This window comes from Siniperca chuatsi, linkage group LG3 (genome assembly GCF_020085105.1).
Source record: "Siniperca chuatsi isolate FFG_IHB_CAS linkage group LG3, ASM2008510v1, whole genome shotgun sequence".
In the NCBI taxonomy this organism is placed as follows: domain Eukaryota; kingdom Metazoa; phylum Chordata; class Actinopteri; order Centrarchiformes; family Sinipercidae; genus Siniperca; species Siniperca chuatsi.
In genome coordinates this window covers 1,198,852-1,226,344 of record NC_058044.1, presented here as the reverse complement: position 1 = coordinate 1,226,344, position 27,493 = coordinate 1,198,852, and the positions used below count along the sequence as shown (strand labels likewise).

General features: G+C 46.5%; 3 protein-coding genes and 1 long non-coding RNA gene across 9 annotated transcripts in view; 1 reads left to right on the top strand and 3 right to left on the bottom strand.

Moving 5' to 3' along the window:
* Positions 1–27,493, bottom strand: part of LOC122873026 (NACHT, LRR and PYD domains-containing protein 12-like) — a 657,912-nt gene that overhangs the window by 280,741 nt on the left and 349,678 nt on the right. The gene's annotated exons all lie outside the window — the stretch shown is intronic.
* The window catches only part of LOC122873028 (NACHT, LRR and PYD domains-containing protein 12-like), a 1,034,258-nt gene that overhangs the window by 854,444 nt on the left and 152,321 nt on the right, over positions 1–27,493 (bottom strand). The window lies entirely within an intron of this gene.
* LOC122873093 lies at positions 1,836–8,370 on the top strand. The gene is made up of 3 exons (XR_006377354.1): positions 1,836–2,125; positions 3,773–3,920; positions 4,735–8,370. It is a non-coding gene; the product is annotated as an uncharacterized LOC122873093 (long non-coding RNA).
* pex6 (peroxisomal biogenesis factor 6) lies at positions 8,765–25,570 on the bottom strand. 2 transcript variants are annotated; one of them, XM_044189315.1, is made up of 18 exons: positions 25,014–25,570; positions 23,934–24,542; positions 22,569–22,738; positions 21,489–21,572; positions 20,970–21,093; positions 19,877–20,010; positions 19,625–19,730; positions 18,064–18,266; positions 17,523–17,709; positions 16,600–16,676; positions 15,543–15,660; positions 12,779–12,984; positions 12,045–12,106; positions 11,067–11,175; positions 10,726–10,842; positions 10,325–10,402; positions 9,770–9,909; positions 8,765–9,075 (listed from the first exon to the last, which is right to left on the bottom strand). In XM_044189315.1, exons 1-18 carry the CDS (start codon positions 25,533–25,535, stop codon positions 8,939–8,941), a joined length of 3,183 nt encoding a protein of 1,060 aa, XP_044045250.1. In that variant the 5' UTR covers positions 25,536–25,570; the 3' UTR covers positions 8,765–8,938. The 2 variants fall into 2 exon arrangements, with proteins under 2 accessions (XP_044045250.1, XP_044045251.1); XM_044189316.1 differs by having other exon boundaries at positions 19,625–19,727.

The window sequence follows — 27,493 nt, the reverse complement described above, 5'->3', positions numbered from 1 at the left end:
TGCAAAGTAACTAAAGTTATTAAATAAATGTAGTAAAACGTAGAATATTCTGACATGTAGCTGAGCGGAAATATAAAGTAGCAGAAAATGGAAATATTTAAGTGAAGTAGCTCAAAACTGTACTGAAGTACAGCACCTACAGTAAATATGCTTCGTGTCCCGGGAATGGAAACTAACGGAGAGACAAAGTGAACTTTCGTGGTGTTTTTAATGATGTTAGAGGGAACGTGTGTGTTCTGCGTCCGACAGGATGTTGGTGTGTTGAACATCAGCAGCAACAGTTCAGCTAACCTCTTCCTTCACCCCCCCCACCCCCACCCCCACCTTTTTATACCAGTCAGTGCTGGGCGTCATGGCAACAGGTGAAGTCTGCTCCCTGATTGGCTGTGAGTCCTGGGATCAGTCAGAAGTGCTGAGTGGACCCTCCTTTTTAAAGGCCCCACCCGGCCGGTTCATGGCCTCCCATTATTTAGCAGGTTTGTTTTTGCGTCCTGGCTGAACCTTCTAGTGCGAGAGGAAAAACCTGCAGCGGGGATCATATATGTGCCTCTGCAGGGACGCCGGGGGCATAACCTAACAAATGTGTGGGGTCAATTGGTAAGGACCGCTTTCTGTTGTGTTCCTTGTGCAGAGGTAGGGAGTGGAGGTAGAGTACTGCTAAGTCGTGTGCTGAGGCGAAGGGTGGAGGTGATGGAGAGCTCGGACGCGGACTCCGTGGTCCACTTTGAAACTGGATGCATTTCAGAGCCTCACAGTGAGGACTTGATGAGTTTAAGGCAAGTGTTTTGGTTTGTGGGCGCCGTCGAGTTGTAGATCCGCTTTTAAAAGTCGCTGCACTGAAAAACAACTTGGCACCTCTGTTCTCCGATGTGTTTGAGAAAATGAACTTCTCGCCTGGATTACTAAGTTTTGGGATGAATGGTTCTTTCCAAACGGACAGAAGGGAGCGTTTGTGACGTTGCTGATGATGATCTGCCAGCTTGTTTGTTGGGTGAGTCAGATATTAAGAGCGAGCTCCTCTCGCTCGCTGCTACAGGCCGGACGGACGGGGACAATGCTGCCTGGTTCCTCTGACTCTAAGGACGCCGGCGACCGGTCAGTACCAGAAAACAACAAACATGTCTGCTGAGGAGGAGGAGGAGGAGGAGGAGGAGGAGGAGGAGGAGGAGGAGGGCTTGGGTAGGGGGAAAACAACTTGGATGGCATTAACCTGACAAGACAAACAACAGGGGAAGAAAACAGCTGCTAAAGCACGATGGTGTGATTTCTAACAGGAGCTGCAGGAAGGTAAGGTACTGAAACTGCTTTCATCAGATGGATCTGCAGAGAAACAAGATTTCTTGAAGAGGAAAACAGAAATTAGAACAAAAGAAACAAAGAAGAGAAGAAAAGACGGAGCGAGACGAGGCCAAAGAAGACAACAGAAGAGGAGACTAAAGTGTGAAAGGTGAAGTCGAGGTCAGCCAGAGACCAAAGAAACTATCTTGGATCCTGAACTTCAAGGAGCCTGAAGAGGATTTAAAGATGGCAGCTGATCCTCACAACTCCAGATGCATCTGAAAGCTCCAGAAGCACTTGAGGAGAAGAAAAAGCTCAAGCGGAGCTAAGCACACGAGGATAATGAAGAGGATGAGGGCTAAAGGGGGGAGAAAGGGGGAGCAGGGTCAGCTACACAAACAATGTTACCCTCGGTACATTTAACATCGAGCCCCGCAGGCGACAACAATGGCGTCAGCAAGGCCCTTCCACGTCTACACGTTGCTAGATTTCTCTCTGGCTGGTTTCAGTGTGCTCGAACAGCACAAAGGTTTGTCTGTTTTCCGTCGCGCTCAGCAGGTCACAGCTCCTATAAAGACACAAAGGCTGCAGCTGCCGCGGCGTCGCACAGCGCTGCTGCTGCACGGCTGCTCGTCAGCAATGTGGAGCTGCGTCTGAAGGAACGCGTTTGCTATGGTGCTTCGGTGAGGAGTGTTACTGGTTGAGGTACTGTCCTGCGTTCTAATCCAGGCTTCATCCGGCGAGCTGATGCTGCAGGAGCGCGAGCCGGGGATGCGATTGGCCGGTTGGGTCTTTGAATCCCGGATTCAGATTTAAAAGACGACAGCAGTAGTGACGTCGACAAAAGGTCACATCTACGAAGTCTTTCTAAAAGTCAGCATTTTCTGTTGTTGCTCTGATTATTTGGTTATTGTCAACTATTGTGAAAGTTGATTAATTGTCACGTTTCAAGCAAAAAGGCCAAATATTTGCATGTTCGTCTCTAGATGACAGTAAGTGAAGGACGTTGTCATTTTATAGACTAAAGGTCTAGATTTGAGGGTTCCAGGTTCTCCACATGTCTTACTAACAGGACAGTAAATGAAATATTGTTTGGGTTCAGACTGGCGTCCTGTGCTGGAGGATAATGTGATTTGTCACTGTTTTCTGGTGTTTTACAGACTCAGCTCATAGTCGTTTGCATCTGTGTCGTCCATCTCATCAAAGGATCCGGTTTATTACAACTTGGGTCTTAACGTTGTAGCTTCCCCCCCCTTATTTCTGATATTATCAAAGTACTTGGTACTATCTGAACATGGCAACATCAGATGTTGAAGTCAATGTTGAGGCAGGAAGTGCGTTAACCGTGCTAGGTGTTTACGACACGACAGTTTGGGTCATAATTTTACAGTTCGCCTTCGTTTTCTTCTCCAAGTTAAGTTTGTGTAACCTGGAGGTTTGTGTCGGAAAGGTCAGCATGGGTGTCACGAGACTGTGGGCCAAGGTTTCCGTGAGCTGGTGTTTGTGGTCGGGCTCAGGAGGAGTTACTGAAGGAGCATCTGGTTCTGCCTCTGCGGTTCACGTCATGTGCTGTGAACTTTACAGCCAAATGCTTCTCCCGTCGGCCCGTCGGCCGCGGTTTCCAGTCCGTTCTGTTTGTTAGAAAAATCTTTTTGCAGACTTGAAACTTGCTTGAGAGAGGCGACAGTCAAAAACATCTTCTGTGAACCTCCGTCAGCGGACCGTTTCCAGGTTCTAACACTCAGCAGACATTTAGTTTTCTTCACTGTTCACCGGGTAAATGTTCTGACGTACAGGCTGTCTAAAAGTGATGAGTTTGAGTTTAAGAGGCCTGAGATGAACTGGTTGTTCTGTAATGTGCACACGGACATCAACACATGTACTTCAGGCCTTTAGCCTTCAGGCCGTATAACTTCACATTAGCTGTTTTCTGTGCGATTTACAACTGGAAGAGTTTAGTGTCAGGACTATAATATAAATCTCACCATGTTCACCATATTTGTTTAGCGTGTTAGCGTGCTAACATTAGCTGATCAGCAGTAAACACAAAGTGCAGCTGAGGCTGATGGGAACGTCATCAGTTCTGCAGGTATTTGGTCGTTAAAACCTGATGGTGGCGCTAGATGGAAAGTTATTACAGGTCATCGTGAGGGGAACATGAACGATGAAGCACGTTTCATCACAGTCCATCTGATGGTTGTTGAGATGTTTCAGTCTGGACCGAAGTGGTGGACCGACCAATATTACAATCCTTTATCGTGGCTTAAAAAAAACAAATCCACACTTAGTTACAAGTACACTGCGTGATTTTTAAGTAAAATTTTACTTTTTTGGAAAGTTGTAAAATCGCCTGAAATGTTGGTGTTAGTTTCTGGACTGCGAGGTCTCGGAAGGCTTTGTTATCTTGGTGGTTTTGTAAAGACTACGCAGTAAAAGACTAATATCCAGACAGTATTACAATGCTCCTGACTTTAACTGACTGCTGTTCCCGCAGGTTTCCCAAGGGGACGCTACTGAGAAGCTGGCTCACCAAGTCGCGGCCCAGGTTGCTGCTGCTGATCGCAGGGTTGAAGAGGCCTCAGGTGACCCTCATGAGGAGGAAAAGGATGAAGCGAACAAAAGTAGCAAAGGCCACGTAAGCGGTAAATATGGCTTATGTTGCACGGAGAATGCTGAACCCCGCCATCAACGAAAACACAGGAAGTGGTTAGAAAGGAGGAAAACGTAACGTTAACACAGCAACAGGTTGCATTACAGCTGCATTCATATCTCGAAACACACAACCAACAACATCAGGTCTGCAGTATCTTACCAAATCATGACTGTGTGGACATGTGCGACAACACTGTCCTTTCATTACCTCACGGTCTTATAAACAGAGTAGCTCCGGCTACGATTAACGTTGTCACGGTTCTGCTACGGCGACTCAAAGCTCTTAGTTAAGGTTTGGGAAAGATGGTGGGTAAATATGTAAAGATGTCGCTGACAGGACGCTGTAGGTGGGTTTCCATCCACCTGTTTGTATGCGCATAAAAAAAACTTGAGTGAGAAATTATAATATATAAATATCGCCTGCCTGAGGTGGAAAAGTTGGTGTATCGATAAAAAGTGCAGCGGGAACAGACTTAGTGAATTAATCGCGACGACCATGAAGCGTGAAGAGCTGAAAGCAGCAGATGCGTGTGGAGCTAACCCCACGCCACATTCAACCAGCTAGAAGAGTCCAGGTTCCATTTTTCTAAAGCTTTATTGTCTGATTGTGGTTTTGCGTTCAGCTTGTGGTTGTTCTGTAATCCCGAACGTTTCCCCAAAGAATTCTGCCTTTTTCCGTATTTCCTTTTTGTCCGTCAGTTTGGATTTTCTTGCTTGTTTTTCTCGGCTCTGAACAAAGAAAACTGTGTGAAAGGACAAACTTTGATGCGGTCCATCAAAAACCCGACTTTTCTTCTCTTCCAGAACCTGCAGTCGGATGCCCCACTTCACCTGAGTCCTTAACGGAGAGGATCTGCTCGTTAGATATGGAAGACAAAGAAAAGGAAGACCCGTGTGTTGGATCTTTGCCCCAGCGACGAACTAAAATCCAGGAACCACAAAACAGAGTGAAGCCAGAGGACGAACCACAGAGATTGAGACCTCCAGACTAATCCGGATTACACCTAGACCTGGACTACCAGCTTCACCCGCTTTCTTCAACTACACATCTGTTTTGGCTCATTAGATTGTAATGACTTGTCTATCATTCCTCACCAAAGAGAAACTGTTGTTAGAACAAACCCAGCTGTGCTCTTAGTTCAGACTCTTTCAGGTTTGCAGGTGTTTGAGTCTCAGAAGAGTCCGAACCAGCTGCTGATTAAACTCTTGACGGGATGCCAACTCCTGCCTCACATTCTTCTGTCGGATCAAAACGAGTAGCTCACTTCCACACAATGCGTAGCTTTACGTGACACACACCAAGAAATGTGACCGTGTGCAGCGTCGGCATTCAGACGCAAGGTTGCTAATCGTGCTTGGCACCGTTTGCAATAGAAATGGATCAAAATTAGCTTAATTATCTGCGCTGTCGTTGCGGGACACGCACGTTAATGACTTTGAAGCCCTTAATTGAATAAATGAGACACATTTGCAGACTGGATCTTCTAGGTTTTAAACTTAATGTGTGTTTTTCAAATTGAATTTTTTTATAAAGTGGGTAAAATAGGTTTAGGAACAAAACGCTACATTTCCGTCGTGTTTGTCTGTACGTAATCGTAGCCACACCACCGGCGTGTCCGGAGAAATTAGCTTCATGTGGGACGGCTGGATCTCGCTGAGCCAAGCGTCCAACTAATATTCTCAACAAGCTTCAGGAAATGAGGGTTTGCGACATGTTTTTTCCGCCTGGGTAAGATGTGTTCCCACTGCTTGTTGCAACAGCGGTTACGCTGCTGAAAAATGTACACAAACTTAAATGGCATCTTGCCGAAAACATCCTTTTACTAGTTACTGAACTTCGTTGGTTGAGGAAAGTCCCAGTCGGAAACATATCAGGTACTGGAACATCTCCACACTGAAGAACAGGGACGTAACGGTGTGCTTAAAAACTAGCTTGATTTATTTGAAGCATTATGTGGAGGAAAGAATTATTAAATAAAATGGAAACTTTTTTTTTTAAGTGGAGCCTTCAGAGTCCCATTTTGTTATTTTAGCTAAGGAACTTTCAACACCGCGGATAGATCAGGATTTTATTTAAAGCCCACATTAGAATACTTTTTGTTTAGCTAGCTAGCTAGCTAGCTGTGTGGCAGACGGTGCCGATGGCTACGCCGACTGAAATCTGACCGTGAGAACTTCGGTGGTGCTTTTCTTACCAACTATTTTACATTTCTCCAGATTGAGGTGTTCGTGTGGTTACGTGATATTAGTCCACACCTCGTCACGGTAGATATCTGGCAGTGACTTGGCTATGATGGATTCACTTCAAAACAAATAAAACACATCCAACACGCTGAATCTAACATGGTAACACTTTATATTAAGCTCTCTACTTCTTGTAGTTTTTATTGCACTGTCATTCAACGTTTAAAAAAAGGACCAAAACTAAAAGGATTTAAAGATATCTGAAGAATGTCTATTCCAGGCCATTTTTAAAATCTTCATAGTGACATCCATCAAGGAAACCTAATCTTTGTTGGCCATATCGACTTGCTGTAAAAAAGTGATATGAGAAAATAAACTACTGCCTTAATATAAAGTGTCACCGAATATTTGTATTGATTAATGGAAAGTCTAAAATGAAATGACGTGTGATCCAGCAGCACATTTCAGAAGGGTCTGATATCTTGACTCTGGTGGTGTATTTACTGCTTGGTGCTTTACTTTGCCATGTTGAGCAGCAGATATGTTGCTACGCTTTGTTGAAAAGTCAGTTCTGTTACAGAAAACTCAAACCAAACTTTCAGATTGTTTAAATAAAGTACTGGGAACTTTTTTTTTAGAAAATCTGCATGGTCCAGCTACCTAGTTAGCTAGCTACCTACATACCTTGTTAGCATAAAGCAGGTTAAAGCTAACTGCTATTGCTACTGAGCGCTCTTTACACCGTGTCACTTCCCCATCGCTCCTCTCGAACAGATTGGGACAATTAACAGCAGCGTGGCACTACCTCTACTCTGCCAATAAAGCTCACAGCTATAGAATAATAACTAAAACTGCGAAACATAACACGTAAAACTAAAGCTGTGGTTGTGAGATGTATACAATTTTGGAAATGAAATTAATTTGGGCAGAATTAACTGGCAAAAACAACATAATCATGATGGCTGAACCTTTTTGCTAACGGCGGGCTAATTCATTTCGTCACACTTTTGTATTTCGGCGATTCAGAGCTGTTTTAGTTAACCGCCCACGTCACAGTTTACGTGAAAATGCGCTAAAGTTTGTTAGGTAACAAGACATTTGTTAGTTGACGCTAAGCTAAACAGGGCTGTCACTTTTTCTTCTGTCGTTACTTTAGTTGCATTTTACACAGTCAGCAAACCTTTATCCAAGATTTCTTCCATCTGTGGTGTCAAATCCAAAATGCTTCTATACGTCACAGATGGTTTGGTGTTAATATTAATAAATAATAGTTCGTTCAGCACTGCTAGCTAGTTTTGTCCATTTTGCGTTAACATTTTACTAACATACCTAGATGGAATAAGGCACAACCAGTTTTAAAGTTGGACAGATGATTAACACGTTGAAATGATACTGAATTCTGAGTAAAAAGCGGCAGCCCCTTAGCTAACCAGTATAGCTAATGACCAGAGGTCGAGGATATGAGCGAGGAATGTTTCCTGATGATGAATAAAGGTTTGATAAAACTGTATGATGTGTGGTAGAAGTAATGCATCAGTAACTGTGATGGAGGGCCTATCAGGGAGGGATGAGTGGGAAACAGGCAACTAGCTAACTATGCTACCAGTTTCTGTACATCTTAGCTTTAGAAAACAGCTGGCTAACTACACTACCAGATGTTTATCGTGTTAGCGTTAATAAATGATCACTTCTTACCATTTTACAAGGTTTTTACAGGAGACTGTGTAAGTCAGCCTGCTAACACCCTGACATGCTAACATGCTAGCTAGAAGTTTCTTGTTTAGCCAGAAAACTCTTCAGTAAATATGCGTTGTTTAACTGTTGACTGTATGTTTCAATAATTTTACAACTCAAACAAGACACTTTGGTTCTTAGCTACTAGCTATTAGCTACTCCCTTTCCATCTAGCGTCAAAATGAACGGGGGCGAAGGTTTAGCTACAGCTAATTCTCCCACTGGTTGTTTCTGCTCTTGGGGTTCCTCTGTTCTGCACTGCTGTATTTGTTGAGGTGATTCTGATCGTTTTGAACTTGAAAAATAAAAGTGGCTAGCTGTATATAGCCTAGCATCCGAGCATGTCATGACTTCATATTATAGTTAACAACTGTATTCACTGCAGTGAGATGTAGAAGCAGCCTTTACAGATGTTTTGATGGTGAAAATGTATTGTGATTGAATCTCGCAGTGCTTCTTTATGGTCTGACCAGCTGCATTTAGTAGAAACATTTATAATTAATTAAAAAAAAAGAAATACTACTTCAGTTTGTTTTGACTAAAATGATAAAAAATCAGCATCATTAAAGTTTCATGACTTTTTCTTTAAACCTAACGACATTTTTACAGATGTTCAATCCTTCTTCGCACCAGGAAACTATTTTTAAAAGTCTGTGAGTGTGATCCGACCCCCTAAAAGGATTTGTTTACAACATTAAATGTACATGACTGAGTCAGTGTAAGTCACACTGGTTATGATTATAGAAACTGTAGGAAAGCAGAGCTGCTGTGTCATAATAATAATCTAATAATTGTTAACGAGAGAAGAGGTTTCTGTGAAAAGCCGCAGAAACCTCGTTAAGACAGAAATCATTACGCTTCAATGAGCTTCTGGTGTGTGAAGAAACTCTCTCACCTGAAAAACTGAAATCCCACGTCTGTCTGAACTTCTGTATTTATTAATTACATGTCACAAAATTATAAATCAACTTGTTTACATCATTTACATCTACAGTCTGTTTACACTGCTGATTTTTCAGAGCTGGAACTTTAAAGCAGACGATCAGACCTTCGTCCGAGTCCTGCGAACATCAGCGGCGCCCGTCAGTTCCTACTTCGCAGAGAGTTTCTGTTGAATGTTTCGGTATCGCAGCAGCTCCTGGTCGGAAACAGACGGCCTGAAGTTTTCCAGCGCCGCAGAGAAATCCTCAACGGAGACGAGGACGGGAGAGTCCTCCGAGTCCAGACCTGAGAGAGAGAGAGAGTTCGTGTGAACGGGGACAGACGGGTCGACGGGTCTTTAGGTTTCTGTTTCAGATTTGATTTGAAATACCATCGCTGTCAGTTTTCTGTTTGTAGGAAGAAACCAGCGACTTTAAAGGCTGACGTCAGTTTGCTGTAACTCGGCTCGGGTCTCGGACCGTCGCAGAGCTCAGACGCTCGGTTACCGCCAGTAAAACACTGACTCGAACCCTAAAAACATACAGAGTTAATATCACGCCCAGAAGCTGTTCTCCTGAAAACACCTGAAGTTACAGGTGGAGTCATTTTAGAGAAGTTAAAGGTCTCTAACATCACGGTTTACTCCGATGTATTTGCATTAAGGGGTTTAAAGCTCTGCAGTAAAGACTCGCGTGCGAATGATCGGATTTGAAGAAGATTTAATATCTAGTTTCTAATTTCATCCCTGCGGCCGTCTCATCGACACCGCTGCTAACTGTTAGATCGGGCAGCGACGACTGACGGAGTCACAGAAGCTGAGATTTCAACGCCACGAGTCTAATTATTAAATCCGGCACTTTGATTTATATTAGAACCGTCTGCTGTGAATATTAATTACTGTTTGTGACGTTATATTAACTTCACTGACAGTTATTCAGCTGGGTGTCAAACTATCCGGGGACAGTCCCGTATCGACTTCCTGTTGGGCCCGTTTGCTCACCGTCGTCGATGAGCGAGATCTTCCTCTTGATGGCGGCCGTCATGGCGTCCGAACAGAGCGCGTACAGGTCAGCGCCGGTCATGTGAGCGGGGCAGCGGTCCAGCACCTCCTGCAGGTCCACGGCGGAGTCCAGCTGGAACCTGAATCAACATGAATCAATCGTGAAGTCTCGTGAAAGTCTTAATATTAATTAATACTAATTATCAGTTTGTTTATTATCTGTGGTCACGTCTTCATATCTAACACCGCCTCACCTTTCAGGACATTAGAGCCAGGCTTTCTCTGGAAGATTTGTTTTTACAGTAAATTAATAAATTAATGAATTAATTAGTTAATAAATAATTTGGATTTAAATTTGACTTCCCTGTCTTCAAATTCTGTCGATGAGCGAACAATAACAGCAGCAGTGAAAGAGTCGACGCGAACACGTGAACGTGAACGTGTCGCTACTCGACCGAAAACAAACCACAGCAGCTGTTTCTGCACGCTGCAGCGGAGTTTTCCTGATCCTAGTCCGGACCGAGCGGCGGCGTGCTGTGGGCGAGCGGTTCTTACTTTCTGAGGATGGCCTGCAGAACCTGCAGCTGAGAGACTCGGTCCTCGCTCATTCCAACGTAGACCAGCTTATCAAACCTGAAGGAGACACAAGAGATCCAGACCCACTTTAACATTTCACAGACGGGGACACATCCCAAAGCCGGACCTGACGGACCTGCCGGACCTGCCGGACCTGCCGGAGGTCTTTATCATCAGAGCTTTTTGATAAATATGACAGATGACTCGTGTTGGTTCTTGTGTCTGTTTCGCTTGTTTCGTGCGAACGAGCAGGAAGAGACTTCAACATGAAACATTGTAGACACATTTAAAACAGTAAAATAACACAGAGTATTGTGTGCGCACGAGAGCAGAGATACAGGTGTGTGTGTGTGTGTGTGTGTGTGTGTGCGAGCTCACACCTGCCGGGCCTCAGCAGTGATTGGTCCAGCAGGTCTGGACGGTTTGTGGCTCCGATCACAAAAACCCCGACAGACGAGTGCAGAGCGTCGAGCTCGGCCAGCAGCTGGGACACGACCCTGTGCGGAGAGATTCAGTCCAACTTTATTGAGCGCGCTGCAGCTGAACACTAACACGTCTTTCTAGAACAGATGTCACAATAAAACGCACGAGAGACTGACGTAAAATAAATACAAAACCGAACTAAAACAAAAAGCTGCAAACAGGAGAAGACGTCCGACACGAGAAGCAGAAAAACAGCCTGTTTAATGAACAGACCTGGGATCAGTGCAGGTAAACTCACCTGTCCATCACCCCTCCTGAGTCTCCGCTGCGCCCCCTGCTGGGAGCCAGAGAGTCCAGCTCGTCAAAGAAGACGACACAGGGAGCTGCTGAGCGCGCTCTGCAGAACACTGAGCACAACATCAGCATCGGTCTGCTCAGAAACCTTTTCAATGGACTCATTATGAGCAGAACCAGCAAAAAGGTTCATATCTGAGATCCGTGAACACGACAGTCAGGCGATCGCACGGAAACGACCCGGCCGATCCAGATTATGAACCACTTTATTCGGAGCGAGCGCACCACCGAAGGAAAACTGTGAGCGTCTCAGATTTCATCTGCTGACACAAGTAATAGCTGAATAATGACCGAAATCATTTATCTAAATGGTTTAGGATAAATAAACTTTCACTTAATGTTACGAAAACTCATTTAATTTAGTTTGGGCCTACCTCCGAAAACAAATGTTTATATAGATAATATATTAGTACGAGTCCTTGGAGTAATTCTAGCTAATAAACTGAAGTGGAAATCACGTATTACTAGAAAATGCATTTCCCGAAGAAAGTGTGTGCGACTGCTGAAAAGTAAAAAAAGGAAAGAAACTCGTTGAGACTTTTATTTTGAAAGTCATCAGCACTCCAGAAGCCTGCCGTAAGCTCCCGTTACCTTCTGAGGCTTTTATTTTGAAAATCCAGCACACAGCATGGTTATTTCAGTATACTGAAATTCAGTTCATTCTTTTTATATTTTATCTTCTATTTGACGTCGAAAAACAAACAAACTTCAGTACGAACAGCAGGTCAAAGGTCAAGCAGGAAGTGGCTCTGAACTCGTGATTTTACTGTTCGTCTCCGCTTTCTCTTCTGTGTTCACGGACCTCAGATATTAACGTGGTGAGAACGTTAGCTACGTTACGTTGTTGTTACTTAAAAGATGGACAAACGTGTAAAAAACAAGACTGGAGTTGAAATAAACCGGAATGATCTCCGACACAGACCTTCTCTGATGTTCTCCTCACTCTGACCCACGTACATGTTGATGAGCTCTGGACCTTTAACACTGAAACACACAAACAGCAGGTTCAACGGCTTTAAAGTCGCATAAAGTGCCGCAAAAAAGACAAGACACAACTTATATAAGTGACACAGCCGCAGCACACACACCCATAACAACAGTCAAAAAATAAAAATACTAATAAATACGCTTCCATCATTTTTCTAGACTTGGCCTTCATTTTGTTTTGTCATCGTTTGGCTTCCGTTGCCTGTTTGTAATTATGCGCTCTGGTATAAAACTTTCTTTTGTCTTGACAGCCGACAGTGCGGTAAGCATTACTGTTTGTTGGAACAAACTCGAGGCAGCGGCACGAGGACAAAACCACAATGAACGCCTCGCGTCCTGCACATCATCAGCGTTACGAAAACCTCACTTCTCTAATCTGCATCTCGGAGCGTCGGTCTTGTTAAACGAATGTTGCGTCAAGTTCTTCATTGAAAACGCTGAGTTCTGGTGTCAAGGAGCAGTTTATCAAACATTAAATCACAAAGAGAAATTATACACATTTATCTTTATATGTTGAAACCAACTGTAATGTTTTACGAAAGGACGGCATACAACTCATTCTCCTTCAACGCTTCTGATGCAAACTGATTAGATATAAACGCGAACAATCAGAAAAGGTTTCCTGCCGTCTGTGCTGACAGTTACTGAGGAAGCTGAAGGTGTTTCTACCTGAGGAAGGTCATGGAGCACTCAGTAGCCACGGCTTTGGCCAGCAGAGTTTTCCCCGTTCCTGGTGGTCCGTACAGCAGGACTCCGGTCCGGTTCAGACCCAGAGACAGGAGCTCTGGACGCTGCAGAGGAAGCTGAACTGTGTCCAGGATCTCTTTCTTCACCTGCTGCAGACCTCCAACATCCTCCCAACGCACAGCGGGGATCTGTTCACACACAGTTTAACCAGCGGGGTCAGGGTCAACCGGCAGCGGGGTCAGGGTCAACCGGCAGCTGGGTCAGGGTTAACCAGCAGCTGGGTCAGGGTCAACCGGCAGCTGGGTCAGGGTTAACCGGCAGCTGGGTCAGGGTCAACCGGCAGCTGGGTCAGGGTCAACCAGCAGCGGGGTCAGGGTCAACCAGCAGCTGGGTCAGGGTCAACCGGCAGCTGGGTCAGGGTTAACCAGCAGCTGGGTCAGGGTCAACCGGCAGCTGGGTCAGGGTTAACCGGCAGCTGGGTCAGGGTCAACCGCAGCTGGGTCAGGGTCAACCAGCAGCGGGGTCAGGGTCAACCAGCAGCTGGGTCAGGGTCAACCAGCAGCGGGGTCAGGGTCAACCAGCAGCGGGGTCACAGTCAACCAGCAGCTGGGTCAGGGTCAACCAGCAGCGGGTCAAGTTAACCGGCAGCTGGGTCAGGGTCAACCGGCAGCTGGGTCAGGGTCAACCAGCAGCGGGGTCAGGGTCAACCAGCAGCGGGGTCAGGGTCAACCAGCAGCTGGGTCACGGTCAACCGGCAGCGGGGTCAGGGTCAACCAGCAGCGGGGTCACGGTCAACCGGCAGCTGGGTCACGGTCAACCGGCAGCTGGGTCAGGGTTCCTGTCACCAGCTCGGGGATTCTTTGAGCAATTTTTCTGCCTGAACATCATGTCTCTTATGAGAGTGTCCTCCAGCCCTCTGGACAAAATCCCCTAAAACTAGGTTTTTATTGGAAGTCATGGATTGTATTTCGCCCCTTTTGCTAATTATTTTTAACAGCTCGCTGTCTACTGGCTGCGTCCCAGATTACTTTAAAACAGCTTGTGTCCAGCCAGTCCTAAAAAAACCTGGGCTTGATCCCACCCTCCTGGATAACTACCGCCCAATCTCCAAACTGCCTTTTATTTCCAAGGTTATCAAAAAACTTGTATCTAAGCAGCTTCTTGCTGCTGTGGAAAACAATAATACCTTTGAAAAGTTCCAATCTGGCTTTCGTCAGCACCACAGCACTGAGACAGCCCTTCTCAAAGTCACCAATGACCTTTTAATGAATGCAGACGCAGGCACGTGTTCAATTCTTGCGCTGCTGGACTTAAGTGCTGCCTTTGACACAATTGATCATGGCATTCTTTTAGACAGACTGAGGCACTGGGTGGGCGAATCTGGCTCTGCACTAGACTGGTTCGCATCTTATCTGTCCAGTAGGAAACTCTGTGTCAGCATTAATAACTTCATGTCATCCTTTTCCCATATCAAGTACGGTGGTCCTCAAGGTTCAATTCTGGGACCAATACTGTTCTCCTTATACATGCTTCCCTTGGGTGATGTAATCCGCAGACATGTGATTTCTTTTCATTGTTATGCGGATGACACACAGTTGTACCTCCCTGTCGAGCCCACTGACCTCAGTACGCTGAGCTCTCTGCAGGACTTCCTGTCTGACATAAAACACTGGATGTTGATAAATTTTCTTCAGCTCAACTCAAATAAAACTGAAATCCTTGTTATTGGGCCCCAACACATCACTAAACAAATACTGCCATCTACTGGTAACCTGTCACAACATATCAAGGCTGTTGCAAGAAACCTTTGTGTCCTGTTTGATAGCAGTTTATGTTTTGAGCAACGTGTCACTCAGCTCGTCCAATCATGTTTTATCACCTCAGAAACAAAAATCCGATCTATTTTAAATCTTAGTGATGCAGAAACTGTTGTATATGCTTTTATCTCCTCACGCCTCGATTACTGTAACAGTCTGTTCACTCGTCTTAATCTAAAAACTCTGACAGACTGCAGACTGTACAGGACTCAGCTGCTCGGCTGTAAACCAGGACCCAGAGGTGCGACCACATCACACCTGGTTCAGCCTCTTTACATCGGCTCCCTGTTGGTTTCAGGACTGATTTTAAGATCTTGTTGATTACTTTTAAGGCTCTTCATGGCTCCAGACTGTATTCTAGACCTTGTAATCCCTTATGAACCTTCACGTAGTCTGAGATCTTCGGGCAGGGGTCTCCTGTCTGTTCCTGAGTCCAGGATGGAAACTAAGGGGGACAGAGCTTTGGCCATCAGGGCCCCGAGGCTCTGGACCAACTTGCCCGAAGACATCAGGCTGTCTGAGTCAGAGTCTTCGTTTAAGTCTCGTCTCAAAACACATTTTTATCTGAAAGCAGATCCTGATTTTACCTGAACTGCTTATTTTATTGCTTTTGTGTATTTTGTTTCTTTATATTTCGTCATTCACCGTGGTGTTTTATTTCTCTTGTTGTATTTCACTTTGTACTTTGTTTTGATAAGTGCTCTATAAATAAAGTTTTATTAATTATTATTATTATTATTAATTCAGCAGTTTTTAAAGCTGCGATCATGTTTGTTTGGTCACTAGAAGCAGCAGAAGAAGAAATAACTGCCGTATAAGGCAACATTAATATTTATCGTGAGTCACGTGATGATCCCATCGGACGATCTCAGTAAATCAAACAGTCTGGCAGTTTTAGAGGCTTGTTGTGCTGAACTGGGTCTTATCACCTTGGGGGCTCCGATGGCCTTGGACTGGGCGTCCTGCAGGGTCTCCAGGGCGGAGGTGAAGTCCTGGTTCATGATGGTCACTCCGCTGGAGCACAGATCCTCCTCCTGCCGGCCAGCACTGCACACAGCAGGACACTGAGTGTTTAACACGTCAGGATGAAGTTCTCAGTAACACGAGTCGATCAAAACAAACTGAGGGGGCTTTAAAGAACGCGTCGTGTTCTGTCAGAAGCTTTTTATTCTTCCAGAGAGTGATTCAAGATTTAAACAAAAAGACGGAGGACGAGAGGCGGAGATGGATTCAGGACCAGCCCGGGAGCCGGGTTAGCGGAGACTGCATTCGAATTTAAAAACTAGAAAATGATTGGCGGGTCTTTGAATACGACTCTGTTTAAAGGGTCGTTTACATCAGTAATGTTTGTAAACACAGAGTCACATGGTCAGATAGTTTCCGTTCTGATTGGTTGAGAAACACAAAGCCATATTTTTGCTCTAAGCTTAAACAAACTGAATTCGCACGAGTACGTTTTGTTATTCTGATGCAACAAGACGGCGTAGTCCCTCATTCGTCCAGGAGTGTTCCATCGTAGAAAAGGTTTCAGTCGTAGTCACCTGGACACTGTTTTCAGAATCAAGACGTTTCGGCTTAGCCAATCAGATGCTAATCAGGTGATGAGGGAGGTGCAGCCAGAAAACAACAGGCCTGATTACTGATTACTGGGCCATCATGGGAACTATTAGGTCAGTTTCAGGTGAAACTAGCTATGAACAGATACTCAGGAAGACTCCTTCCAGAGGGCGGGGCTTAAGCAACACAGAGTAGCTTAAATTTCTGAGTTCTCAGACCATTTTCACAATTGAGAATGACTTCCGGATGGGAGCCGAAACGCCTTGATTTTGAAAACAGTGTCCAGACGACGACGACTGAAACCTTTTCTACGATTCTGATGCAATAAAAACCGACCGGTGGGTCCATCTTTCCATCATCGCGGCCCGTGATGGAGCGGCTGAGGTGATGAGGGGTTTATTTACCACCATCATGGGTCTGTGGTCTCACCAGGTGTGAATCAGCCTCCTGCAGGCGGCTCGACCCGCCTCAACCAGCAGAGCACTCAGATCCCCCAACACAAAACCCTGAGGAGGAAGAGGAGGAGAAATCACGGTCACTGAAGAACCGTCAGGGTGTCAGCTTTCTACTAAATAAAGTTTGCATGGTTGTGTATGTGGTGTGTTGGACAGCGTGAACATTAACGCGAGTCACGTCACTGCAGAAGCCCGATGTTTCAGCCAGCACACGGTCTCCAGTTTGTTCTCAGGATTTACAGATCCTGCCGATCACAAGTCATAACACTTATCGATATTTGCCACGAAGTGTTTAAGCAGGTTCGGCTTCGGTGGTGATTAGACGTTCATTAAACCACTGGAACGTCCTGCCGCGCCGCCCTACTGCAGGGTTCCTCATCAGGACCCACCTGACGCACTGAAGCTGCGTTAAATATCATTATCACCAGCTGTAGCCGAAACACAGGTTACAACTCAGTGTCAGATATATGTCAACATGTTCAGTATCGTATCCATTAAAATATAATTCTGACAAATGTGTTTGTTCCCTAAAGATTTGATCTGACAGATCACATGATGTCACGTCTCTTTCATGCTTCTAGATAACTCGATTTATTATTATTATTTATTATTATTAATTGATTAGCTCCTTCTGTCTGTCTGTCATCTGACTGTAATACTGAATAAAACTGATCCTACTCAATCAACAGACATCTGAGCTCCATTCAGCCATGTATTTATATTTGGCTCACTGAGCTCTGGGTCCTGACTGGTCTGTGCTGGTCCTGACTGGTCTGTGCTGGTCCTGACTGGTCTGTGCTGGTCTGGACTGGTCCTGACTGGTCTGGACTAGTGCTGACTGGTCTGTGCTGGTCTGGGTCCGGACTGTCTAATCTTGATGTTTGAACAGTGACGTACTGCAGTGAGTTTGGAGAGTCTCTCCAGGTTGACGTCCCTCCCCAGGTGAAGGTCTCGGCTCAGGCTGACCAGCATGGAGCGCCGCTGCTCCTCAGTGGGGCTCTCCATCGCCACCTGGTGGACAAACGCCGCCACGACACCTGCAGACAGATCCCGAGGTCTGCAGACCGTCGCCACCACCACCACACTGAAACACAGACAGCCACGGTACATTTCCTCTGAACTGAACTTTAAATCAACTTCAGCTGAGTTTTGTGAGCTTCCTGTCATCGTGGGTTAAAAAGACCTCGCTGAGATTAAGTCTGCTCTGACTGGCTCTGAATTTAAGACAAGGACACTTCGACATGTGGGCTGGGGGGAGGCCGGGATCGAACCGCCAACCTGTTCCTTTACAAGTATTGTATTGCCCGTGTCTTTTTACCAGAAAATATCAAAAATAAAATAAAGTTTCAAACAAAAAGCAGGAAATGGAAAAACACAAAAGACTGACACCTGCAGCCAGATCAGTGTTACTGTAGGAGGGTTAAAGGCGGTCAGTGACCTGGTGGGGGCGCTGTGGAGCAGCTGGCAGAGCGCGGCCGGGACCCTGCCGTCCTCCTCGGCGCCACCTCGAGGTTTGAGCAGGAGCTGCAGGTTCCTGAGCAGCAGGATGCAGGGCTGCAGGGCGTCGGCCCGCTGAAACACCGAGGTCAGCTTCGCCTCCGAGGCTGCAGGAGTGTCAGCGCACACACTCACACAGTCCACCTGCACACAGGTAACAGCAACAACAACAGGAAGTGTAACTGTACGTACACACACACACACACTCTCTGGGCTCCGAGCTCCCAGTCCGGGCAGAGTCAGCTAATCTAATAGGTAGCTGCACGGCTAACTGAGCTAACTAGCTAACTAGCTAACGGCAGCTAAAGTTAGCAGCAGTTAGTGGTTACTTTAAAGCTGTCTGTCCATCAGGAAAGTCCGTAAATCACCGAGAGTTGAGGCAGAGCAGCCGGAGGACATCAGAGGGAAAACCAGAAAATATTTTCTCCATAAAATATGATCCAGTTTCACCAAAATCAGTTAATAAAGTATTAAAAGTTGTGTGTTCTGTACAATAAGCAGTGAGGCCTGGCCCCCAGAAACAGTCCGCTCCAGCGGCGGCGTTTTCCCAACCTAATTCTTGTCTCATTTGTGGTCTGATAGACAGTAAATTCATCCAGTTCAGGGCCCATATCGCTATTTTCCAAGCTACGTTACTGTAGCTGTCATAGCCGCCGAGCTCACCGGCAAGTAGTGATGTGCGAGTCATGAGTGATTCGTTTGAAACGAACGGCTCTTTTTACCGACTCAGGAGTCACAAGTCCTCATCTCCACTAATCGGCAGGCTTCCTGGAAGTTGGCCAATCAGAAGAAAGTGCGGGGGCCTTAAAGAGACAGGAGCTAAAACGGCTTGTTTCAGACAGGATGAACTGAGGGCCAGTAAGGATTTATTTTAACTGTGAATCATGCAAAGCGACTCTAGTGGAGTCCCAGAATAAAAATATAGAGCTGGAAATGAGCATAATAAAATGTCTGATTACAGCAGAACATTAAACGTTACAGCAACCTGGACTCATTTTACGAGAAGAAGAAGAAAGAAAGGAGAAGAAGAAGAGGAAAGAAAGGAGAAGAAGAAGAAGGGAGAAGAAGAAAGAAGAAGAAGAAAGAAAGAAGAACAAGAACAAGAAGAAGAAAGAACGGAGATTAAGAAAGAAAGAAAGGAGAAGAAGAAGAAGGGAGAAGAAGAAAGAAAGAAAGAAAGAGAGAAGAAGAAAGAAAGGAGAGGAAGAAGAAGAAAGAAAGGAGAGGAAGAAGAAAAAAGAAAGGAGAAGAAGAAGAAGAAAGAAAGGAGAGGAAGAAGAAGAAAGAAAGGAGAGGAAGAAGAAAGGAAGAAGAAGAAAGAAAGGAGAGGAAGAAGAAGAAAGAAAGAAGAAGAAAGAAAGGAGAAGAAGAAGAAAGAAAGAAAGGAGAGGAAGAAGAAGAAGAAGAAGAAGAAGAAAGAAAGGAGAGGAAGAAGAAGAAGAAGACCAACATGTCTGGACAAACGAGCGTCAGCTGAGGACTGTGTCAGTCAGCTGTCGTACCTTCAGCAGGTGGAGGTTCAGTCTGCGACTCGCCGCGCTGACCGCTGTCACCTTCCCACTTCCTGCGGCGCCGTGAAGCAGGACGGTGCAACCGGACAGAGAGCTGCTGCAACCAGACAAAACACTGACATCACTGATCACACGACCATACATCCCATCGTGCTTCCCTCTGCGATACCGCTTACAGAACCTACTGGAGATTTATCGCTTTTCACACTTCCTGCTTTAGCTCCCGGCAGACGGCCGAGTTACCTGTGGTGCAGGTGTGGGAGGACGATGCTGCTGATGAGGTCGACGGTCTTGTGGAGGCCTGGTGGAGACAGACCGCTCCACAGAGACGCTCCCTCCACAGAGCAGCAGGGGACGGGGCTGTTGGTGGACGCTCGCTGGGGAGACACACAGACTGTCAGAGACACGAACTGACGAGCGGCACGACTCGGCAAAATGTGAAACACAACGCGTTTGTGTTAGCGGGCAGATCCATTCGGTCGAAACAAACGCACCCAGTTTCTCCGTCGGCTGCATCAACCCGGCGACGGGGACGAAGAACGATTACATGCACCCGCAGTTGTGACACAAACGCCGTGTTGTGCTGTGTGCAACCAAAAGTAACACCGCAAATGTGTCCAGCCACCTGAAACGTCACAAAACGCCAAAGACGCGCGTCGGGGCGCCGCTGCAGCAGGAGGCGCTGCCCACTCTACGCCCACACTGCTCCGGAGTTGTACGCGATCATTAAGCGTTGAGCGGAAATGGGGAAAAACGCATCACTTTGAGGCCACGGCAGATTTACGATCACGCCGAACGGCGGAACCGTACACGAGGCTGCCGAGAGGATCTTTGGGGTTCACGCGGGACCGAAGCCGGCTCTTAATACCCGACGTCTCCCTTCAGGTCGGGTTCAGGTTAAATCTGCCTTCAGGTGGCACGAGAAAACATTTCTAGTGTTCTAAAGACGAGACGACACACTTCGTTTGTTCTTCTTGAATAAGAAGCGTGTGATGCAGTTGCATATGAGCCGTCCTCCACCAGGATCGCGTTGCTTTCTGCGTGACGACATTATGAATCGCAGAAAAGGTTTCGGTCGTGGTCGTCTGGACGCTGTTTTCAGAATCAAGACGTTTCGGCTCCCATCCGGAAGTCATTCTCGATTGTGAAAATGGTCTGAGAACAGCGTAGAGTAGCTTGAGTTCTCAGACCATTTTCAAACAGTGTCCAGACGACTACGACCGAAACGTTTTCTGCGATGGAACACTCCTGGACGAATGAGGGACGACACCGCCTTAATATGAATCGCAATAAATACGATTTTTGTTAAGAAACAGTGGGAGAGGTCAGAGGTCACCATGTAGAGTGAGGTGTGCAGTCTGTCGGCCAGGTGAGCTCCTCCTGCTTCTTCTTCTCCTCCTCCTCCTCCTCCCTCTGCAGACGGACACACCGCCTGCACTCTGAAGAACAGCACTGGACACCTGACAGAGGTCAAAGGTCACACAGACGCATCATCGCTGAGCAGGTCACTTATTTATTGACTAAATCAGGTCCCGAACTTTCATGCTCATGTTCACGACTCTCATCAGCTCAGATCAACTGGCCTAAAGAAGCATATCTGAGTAACAGAGCAAAAATCAATAATCAAACACAGTGGAGTATTGATCAGGACTATATAAGCTGGCAGGAAGTATTAGCGAACGCACACCTCATTAAATCCTAAGCTGCTGACTGTCACGGCCTTTCTCCGCAGACACGGTGAACGAGCCGCGATCCCGTTATATTAAACAAGCAACACATTACAAATAATCCCAGACGTGTGCTGTCCGGTCTCACCTGCGCACTGATGAACACCTGCGGACTGATGTTTGCGTACCTGTGTATCCCGTCTGAACTGTTCTCCAGCAGGTCTGGATGGTTTTCAGCTGGAACCGTCAGGATGTCGCCCTGCGAGACCAGCCTGCACAGAGAGAGAGGACGCGCTGGTCAGACTGGGGACACTTTCACCTTTCCTTTGGATATTTGCGATATTTCCACTGAAAAGGTAAACAACAGGAGAGTGACGGACTTTAAAGTCGTGGGACTAAAACTGGAAGGTTTGTCGCTGCTAACACGCAGGAAGTTAACGAGCATCCTCGCACATGGCGCTTAACGTGTCGGCCTGCGAACCTGCGCACGGGTCAGCAGCGTGACACGCTAACATCTAGCAGGTTAGCGTAACACACTAACATTTACCAGGTTAGCGTGTTACGCTAACGTTTAGCAGGTTAGCTTAACATGCTAACATTTAGCAGGTTAGCGTGACACGCTAACATTTAGCAGGTTAGTGGAACACGCTAACATTTAGCAGGTTAGCGTAACACGCTAACATTTAGCGTGACACGCTAACATTTAGCAGGTTAGCGTAACACGCTAACATTTAGCGTGACACGCTAACATTTAGCAGGTTAGCGTAACACACTAACATTTACCAGGTTAGCGTGTTACGCTAACGTTTAGTAGGTTAGCTTAACATGCTAACATTTAGCAGGTTAGCGTGACACGCTAACATTTAGCAGGTTAGTGGAACACGCTAACATTTAGCAGGTTAGCGTGTTACGCTAACTTTTCACGTGATTCTTACAAATACTAATCTGAACGCTCAGCACTGGACAGGCAGAAACTCATATCAGTTTCTTCCTCCGACGACCAGATTTCATGTAAACTGATCAAACAGCCGTCAGGGCATTTTATTGTGTGTTCGCACAGGAAATAAAGTGAGATAAAGAGTAAAAACACAATGTCCCACAATGCAACCTGCGTCAGCGATGGAGGCTCACAGAAAAACGTAGACACAGATCGATGTTTGTGAGGTTTAACTGGCTGCAGGTTATTTATATGCCGGCGTCTCGTATCATGACGATACTAAATGAACCTGCAGGGGTGTGTGGTGTGGCGACTCGTTCGGTCAGCTGACCTGGGCGTCCGGAAGTGTTCGGACAGCAGCGCGTCGTAGCAGCGGAGGTCGCTGCACAGCGGAGACACCACCGGCTGGATGTGAAGCTCGCTGGCGAACGGTGGAGAAGCTGAGCGGCAGAAACTGTCCGAGCGCCGGCCGCCGTCCGCCGGAGGAGACGGCCTCCACCTCTGAGCCGGAACAAGAGACCAGAGACCAGAGACCAGAGACCAGAGACCAGAGACCAGGACCAGACACCAGAGACCAGGACCAGAGACCAGAGACCAGAGACCAGCTGTTATTATTCGCTACTCCACCCGAACACAAACTGTGTGTCTTCAGTGTGTGTGTGTGTGTGTGTTCAGTGTGTGTGTGTGTTCAGTGTGTGTGTGTGTGTGTGTGTGTGTGTGTGTGTGTGTGTGTTCAGTGTGTGTGTGTTCAGTGTGTGTGTGTTCAGTGTGTGTGTGTGTGTGTTCAGTGTGTGTGTGTTCAGTGTGTGTTCAGTATGTGTGTGTGTGTTCAGTATGTGTGTGTGTGTTCAGTGTGTGTGTGTTCAGTGTGTGTGTGTGTGTGTTCAGTGTGTGTGTGTTCAGTGTGTGTTCAGTATGTGTGTGTCTGTGTGTGTGTGTGTTCAGTGTGTGTTCAGTGTGTGTGTGTGTGTGTGTGTGTGTGTGTGTTCAGTGTGTGTTCAGTGTGTGTGTGTGTGTGTGTGTGTGTGTGTGTGTGTGTGTGTGTGTGTGTGTCTGTGTGTGTGTGTGTTCAGTGTGTGTTCAGTGTGTGTGTGTGTGTCTGTGTGTGTGTGTGTTCAGTGTGTGTTCAGTGTGTGTGTGTGTGTGTGTGTGTGTTCAGTGTGTGTGTTCAGTGTGTGTGTGTGTGTGTGTGTGTGTGTGTTCAGTGTGTGTTCAGTATGTGTGTGTCTGTGTTCAGTATGTGTGTGTCTGTGTGTGTTCAGTGTGTGTCTGTGTGTGTTCAGTGTGTGTGTGTGTGTGTGTGTGTGTGTGTGTGTGTGTGTTCAGTGTGTGTGTGTGTGTTCAGTGTGTGTGTGTGTGTGTGTGTGTGTGTGTGTGTGTGTGTGTGTGTGTTCAGTGTGTGTGTGTGTGTTCAGTGTGTGTGTGTGTGTGTTCAGTGTGTGTGTGTTCAGTGTGTGTGTGTGTGTGTTCAGTGTGTGTGTGTGTGTGTTCAGTGTGTTCAGTGTGTGTGTGTGTGTGTTCAGTGTGTGTGTGTGTGTGTGTGTGTTCAGTGTGTGTGTGTGTGTTCAGTGTGTGTGTGTGTGCGTGTGTGTGTGTGTGTTCAGTGTGTGTGTGTGTGTGTGTGTGTTCAGTGTGTGTGTGTGTGTGTGTGTGTGTGTGTGTGTGTGTGTGTGTGCGTGTGTGTGTGTGTGTGTACCTTCAGCCTCAGTGTGCAGCTGTTCTCGGGGATTTCTTCTCCTTCCGTCATGTTGAACCACAGAGTTGCTGATATGAAACCGACTTCATCGTGGTTCTGGTTCAGGTCTGGACTCTGCCTTAAATCCGCCACCAGCACGGAGACCAGCCGCTCTCTGCAGACGCCCCCCCTGACCTCGGTCTGGCCCGCAGGCGGTCTGGAGGACCCGCCGGGCCTGGACAGCTTCACCCACTCCTGGTTAAACAGCCCCAGCCTGAGAAGCAGCTGCTTGCTCACCAACACGCAGCTGTCCGGGTCCACGGCGCCCCGCCGACCTCCGACCCCGAGCCGTCTCCGAGCGTCCCCCACGCGGACGTCCACCCTGCACTCCAGCGCCCGCAGGACGCCCGAGAACCCCGAGCCCAGCAGCTTCCTGTTGTCCAGAAGAGATCGCCCCCCTCCGAGGCCGTCGGCGTAATGAGCGAAGTCCGACACGCACAGCCTGAGCGGGCGGCAGGGCGGGGGGGCGCCCGGGGGGTCCGCCGAGTCCCAGCAGTCTGTCAGAACCAGAGACGTGTCGGCTGTGATCCGTCCCTGCGCTACAGGACTGCAGTCCAAAACCAGCAGCTCCTGAAAAACACACGAAGAAGAGAAAACACCGATCAGCTGATCGACAGAAGATTCATCTGCATAGAGTTTGATAATCGATTTGAATGACGAAATCAAAAAGAGCGACGCCTCCCCGGTGGCGTCCTGGAGGGTCAAGTCACAGTTTTACATTCAGTCGCAACATTTTGACACAAAAACAAATGTTTTTTTTTAAATTTCAGAGCCAAAATATTCAAAAGTTTATTACAAAAACATCTGATCTGTTGCTGAATCGGGACAAATGCAACAAAACTGGTTTTCAGTTAAATGACTAAAACTTTATTCAAACCAAATATATTAAATATATAAAAGTAATTTTTGGAAAAGTTGTTACATTTCCAGTCAACAGCAGCAGAAATGTGCAAATATCTGACAATGTTTCAGATTCAAAATGTTTTAACTTCTGAGCTTTCCGGGTTTCGGTTCATTAAAGAACCCGTTCCGGAGTCTCACCTGTCCCGGGTCGTCTCCCAGCAGCGGGTGTGGGGGAAGCAGCAGCGGGTCTCCCTGCCGGGCCAGCAGCCACTGTCCCGGGCGGCAGAGCTCCAGCAGCCCGCCGGAGAACCGCTCAGCTCCGGCCCAGCGGAGGCTCTGCCTGCTGCGGGCTCCGAGCACCACTCTGTCCAGGCTGACCGGCTCCAGAGCCCGGACAGTCCCCGTGCTGCCGAGCCGCTGGAGCCCGTGGTGCCGCAGGAAGTGGCGGCTGGTGAACAGCCGGACCCGGCTCCCGGACTCGGCTCTGGGGGAGTTTCCTCCTCCGCAGTCCGCAGTCTCCTCCTCGGTGGTCGGGTGAACGCGCAGTAAAATGCCCGGCCTCCCGGAGCGCTGAGGCCGCTGCGGGGTGAAGAGGACGGTCGGAGGGTCGTTGTCATTCTGGAAAACTGAATCCAGGTGACATTTTAATATCAAAACATCCAGAGGGCTCAGGTGCGAGGGAAAACTCTCCAAACAACACAACTCTACCTGCGCCGCCATCTTGGACCTGCGTCATCGCCGGTGCGTCGTTATCGTTTCCGGCGCGTCATCACGTCCACCTAGTGGACGAGCAGGAAACTGCAACCCAAGACTGAGTTTAAAATGCAGCCTCTTCAGCTAACAACAACAACAATAATACTAATAATAATAAATATATATATATATATATATATATATATAAAAATAAATAAATAAATAAATATAGATATATTTAATTTTTTGTCTCTTTCTCACATTTAACATCAGCAGATATGCCCGTATAATATTTCTATAGACTGATATTACAGTTTAGTTTACAGTCACTGGTAGTGACCATATAATACACAAGGTTCTGTAATATTGCGATAATATTAATATAAACATTTTTATATAAAAAAAAAATATATAAAATCTCTGGCAGAACTGGCTGCTGATATTAGATCATTACCACATCAGAGTCTTGCAGACGTCCACTGGGAACGTTGTACAGTCACCTTCATGAATCACTGTCCATGTGTGTAACACGATGAAAATGTGACCTTTATTATGACATCATGACCTCCACAGTGTTTAGAAAGCATCACGTTAGCTGTAACTTTTTTAAGTCCATTATATTGGATTTATAATAATAGGCTATATTCACAACATCTAAATGAATGCTACTTTTAAAGGGATTTAAAGTGTTAGATTTCTAAAACGTAAACTGAAACATGCACGTAGCCTTAAACACGTAGGTTACTGATATTTAATAAAACAGCTGTTTAATGTGGGAGTGCAGGCGCTCGTATATTCAGAGCCTGAGCGGTGCAGTCCACGGTGCTGAAGAGGACGATGAACTCACCCTTCAGGACTTGGCTTACTAAGAATGAGAATAAAACGATGGACCACTAAGAAGCGCCACACTGAGCAGCTGAACATGTTTCCTGTCAGCAGTCTGAGCGTCTGGCTTTCTGTATTTCATGACATGCGATACCGAGTGGAAGGAAGTTTAAGAAAGTTGTTAGAATAAAATGTACATAAGTTATCCCATTTATGTTTTGTTCTTAGTGGCCTTTAAAGTACACAGCAATGCTGTGTGTGTATATGTGTGTTATTAAACTTGTGTCTGTGAGATTAACAGCCATCCTGTGACCGACAGGGCAGGCTGACACCGAACCAGATGGTCTCATGAGTTGTGGCTGATCTCAAGGCCGCTCTCACGAGATAGACCTGACAACATCACTTTGTTTCTTTTCTTATTGTAGCAGTATATACTTCCCCCACCCTTTAGAAAACTATGTAACAGGGAATCTCCTAAACTGAATAAAAGAGAGGAGGCTGCATAGATGCACTTCAGAGTGAGTAGGAGATGTAACTGAATGCATCTATGCTTGCTCTCCTCGCGAGTAAAAACTCAAGTTAATGCCTTTGTCTTTCTTTCCTTGTGTATGATTTAAATGTTCTAGGTGTCTTGAACCTGACAAAAGTGTCCGCTTTAATTCATTCAGATCACTTTGTAGAGATCTGTTTTCACTGTGGCATTAAAACATCTTTCTCTGTTGATTAGTTAAAAAAAAAAAACAACAAAAAAAAAAGCCACATTAAATCTACTTTGTAAAACGATGGCGCCCCCAAAGGGTCACGGTGGGAATTTGTTCTCCGAACTACCTTTGCGTTCCTTCGCAGTAGTTTTAGTATTAGCGTGTTGGTCCAGTTATAACACACTGCCTGTTTAGGGAAACACTCTGGATAAAACGGGAAGGAGAGATGATGCGACACTTTACATGATGCGTTTGTGTCTCGTTCCTGCTTCCTCAGCTGCAGCTGCTCCGCCTGGCTGAAGCGGTGGGTCCGGTTATTGATCGGACCACGGCCGCATGGAGCTGTGATGCTCTGGATATGGCTACGGTAGCTGTACCGTTAGCCAAGAAAGCGTCGTGAAGTCACGCTGGATTTGAACGTCTGCGGCCGCGGATGCGTTACCGCGACAACGCGGGAGT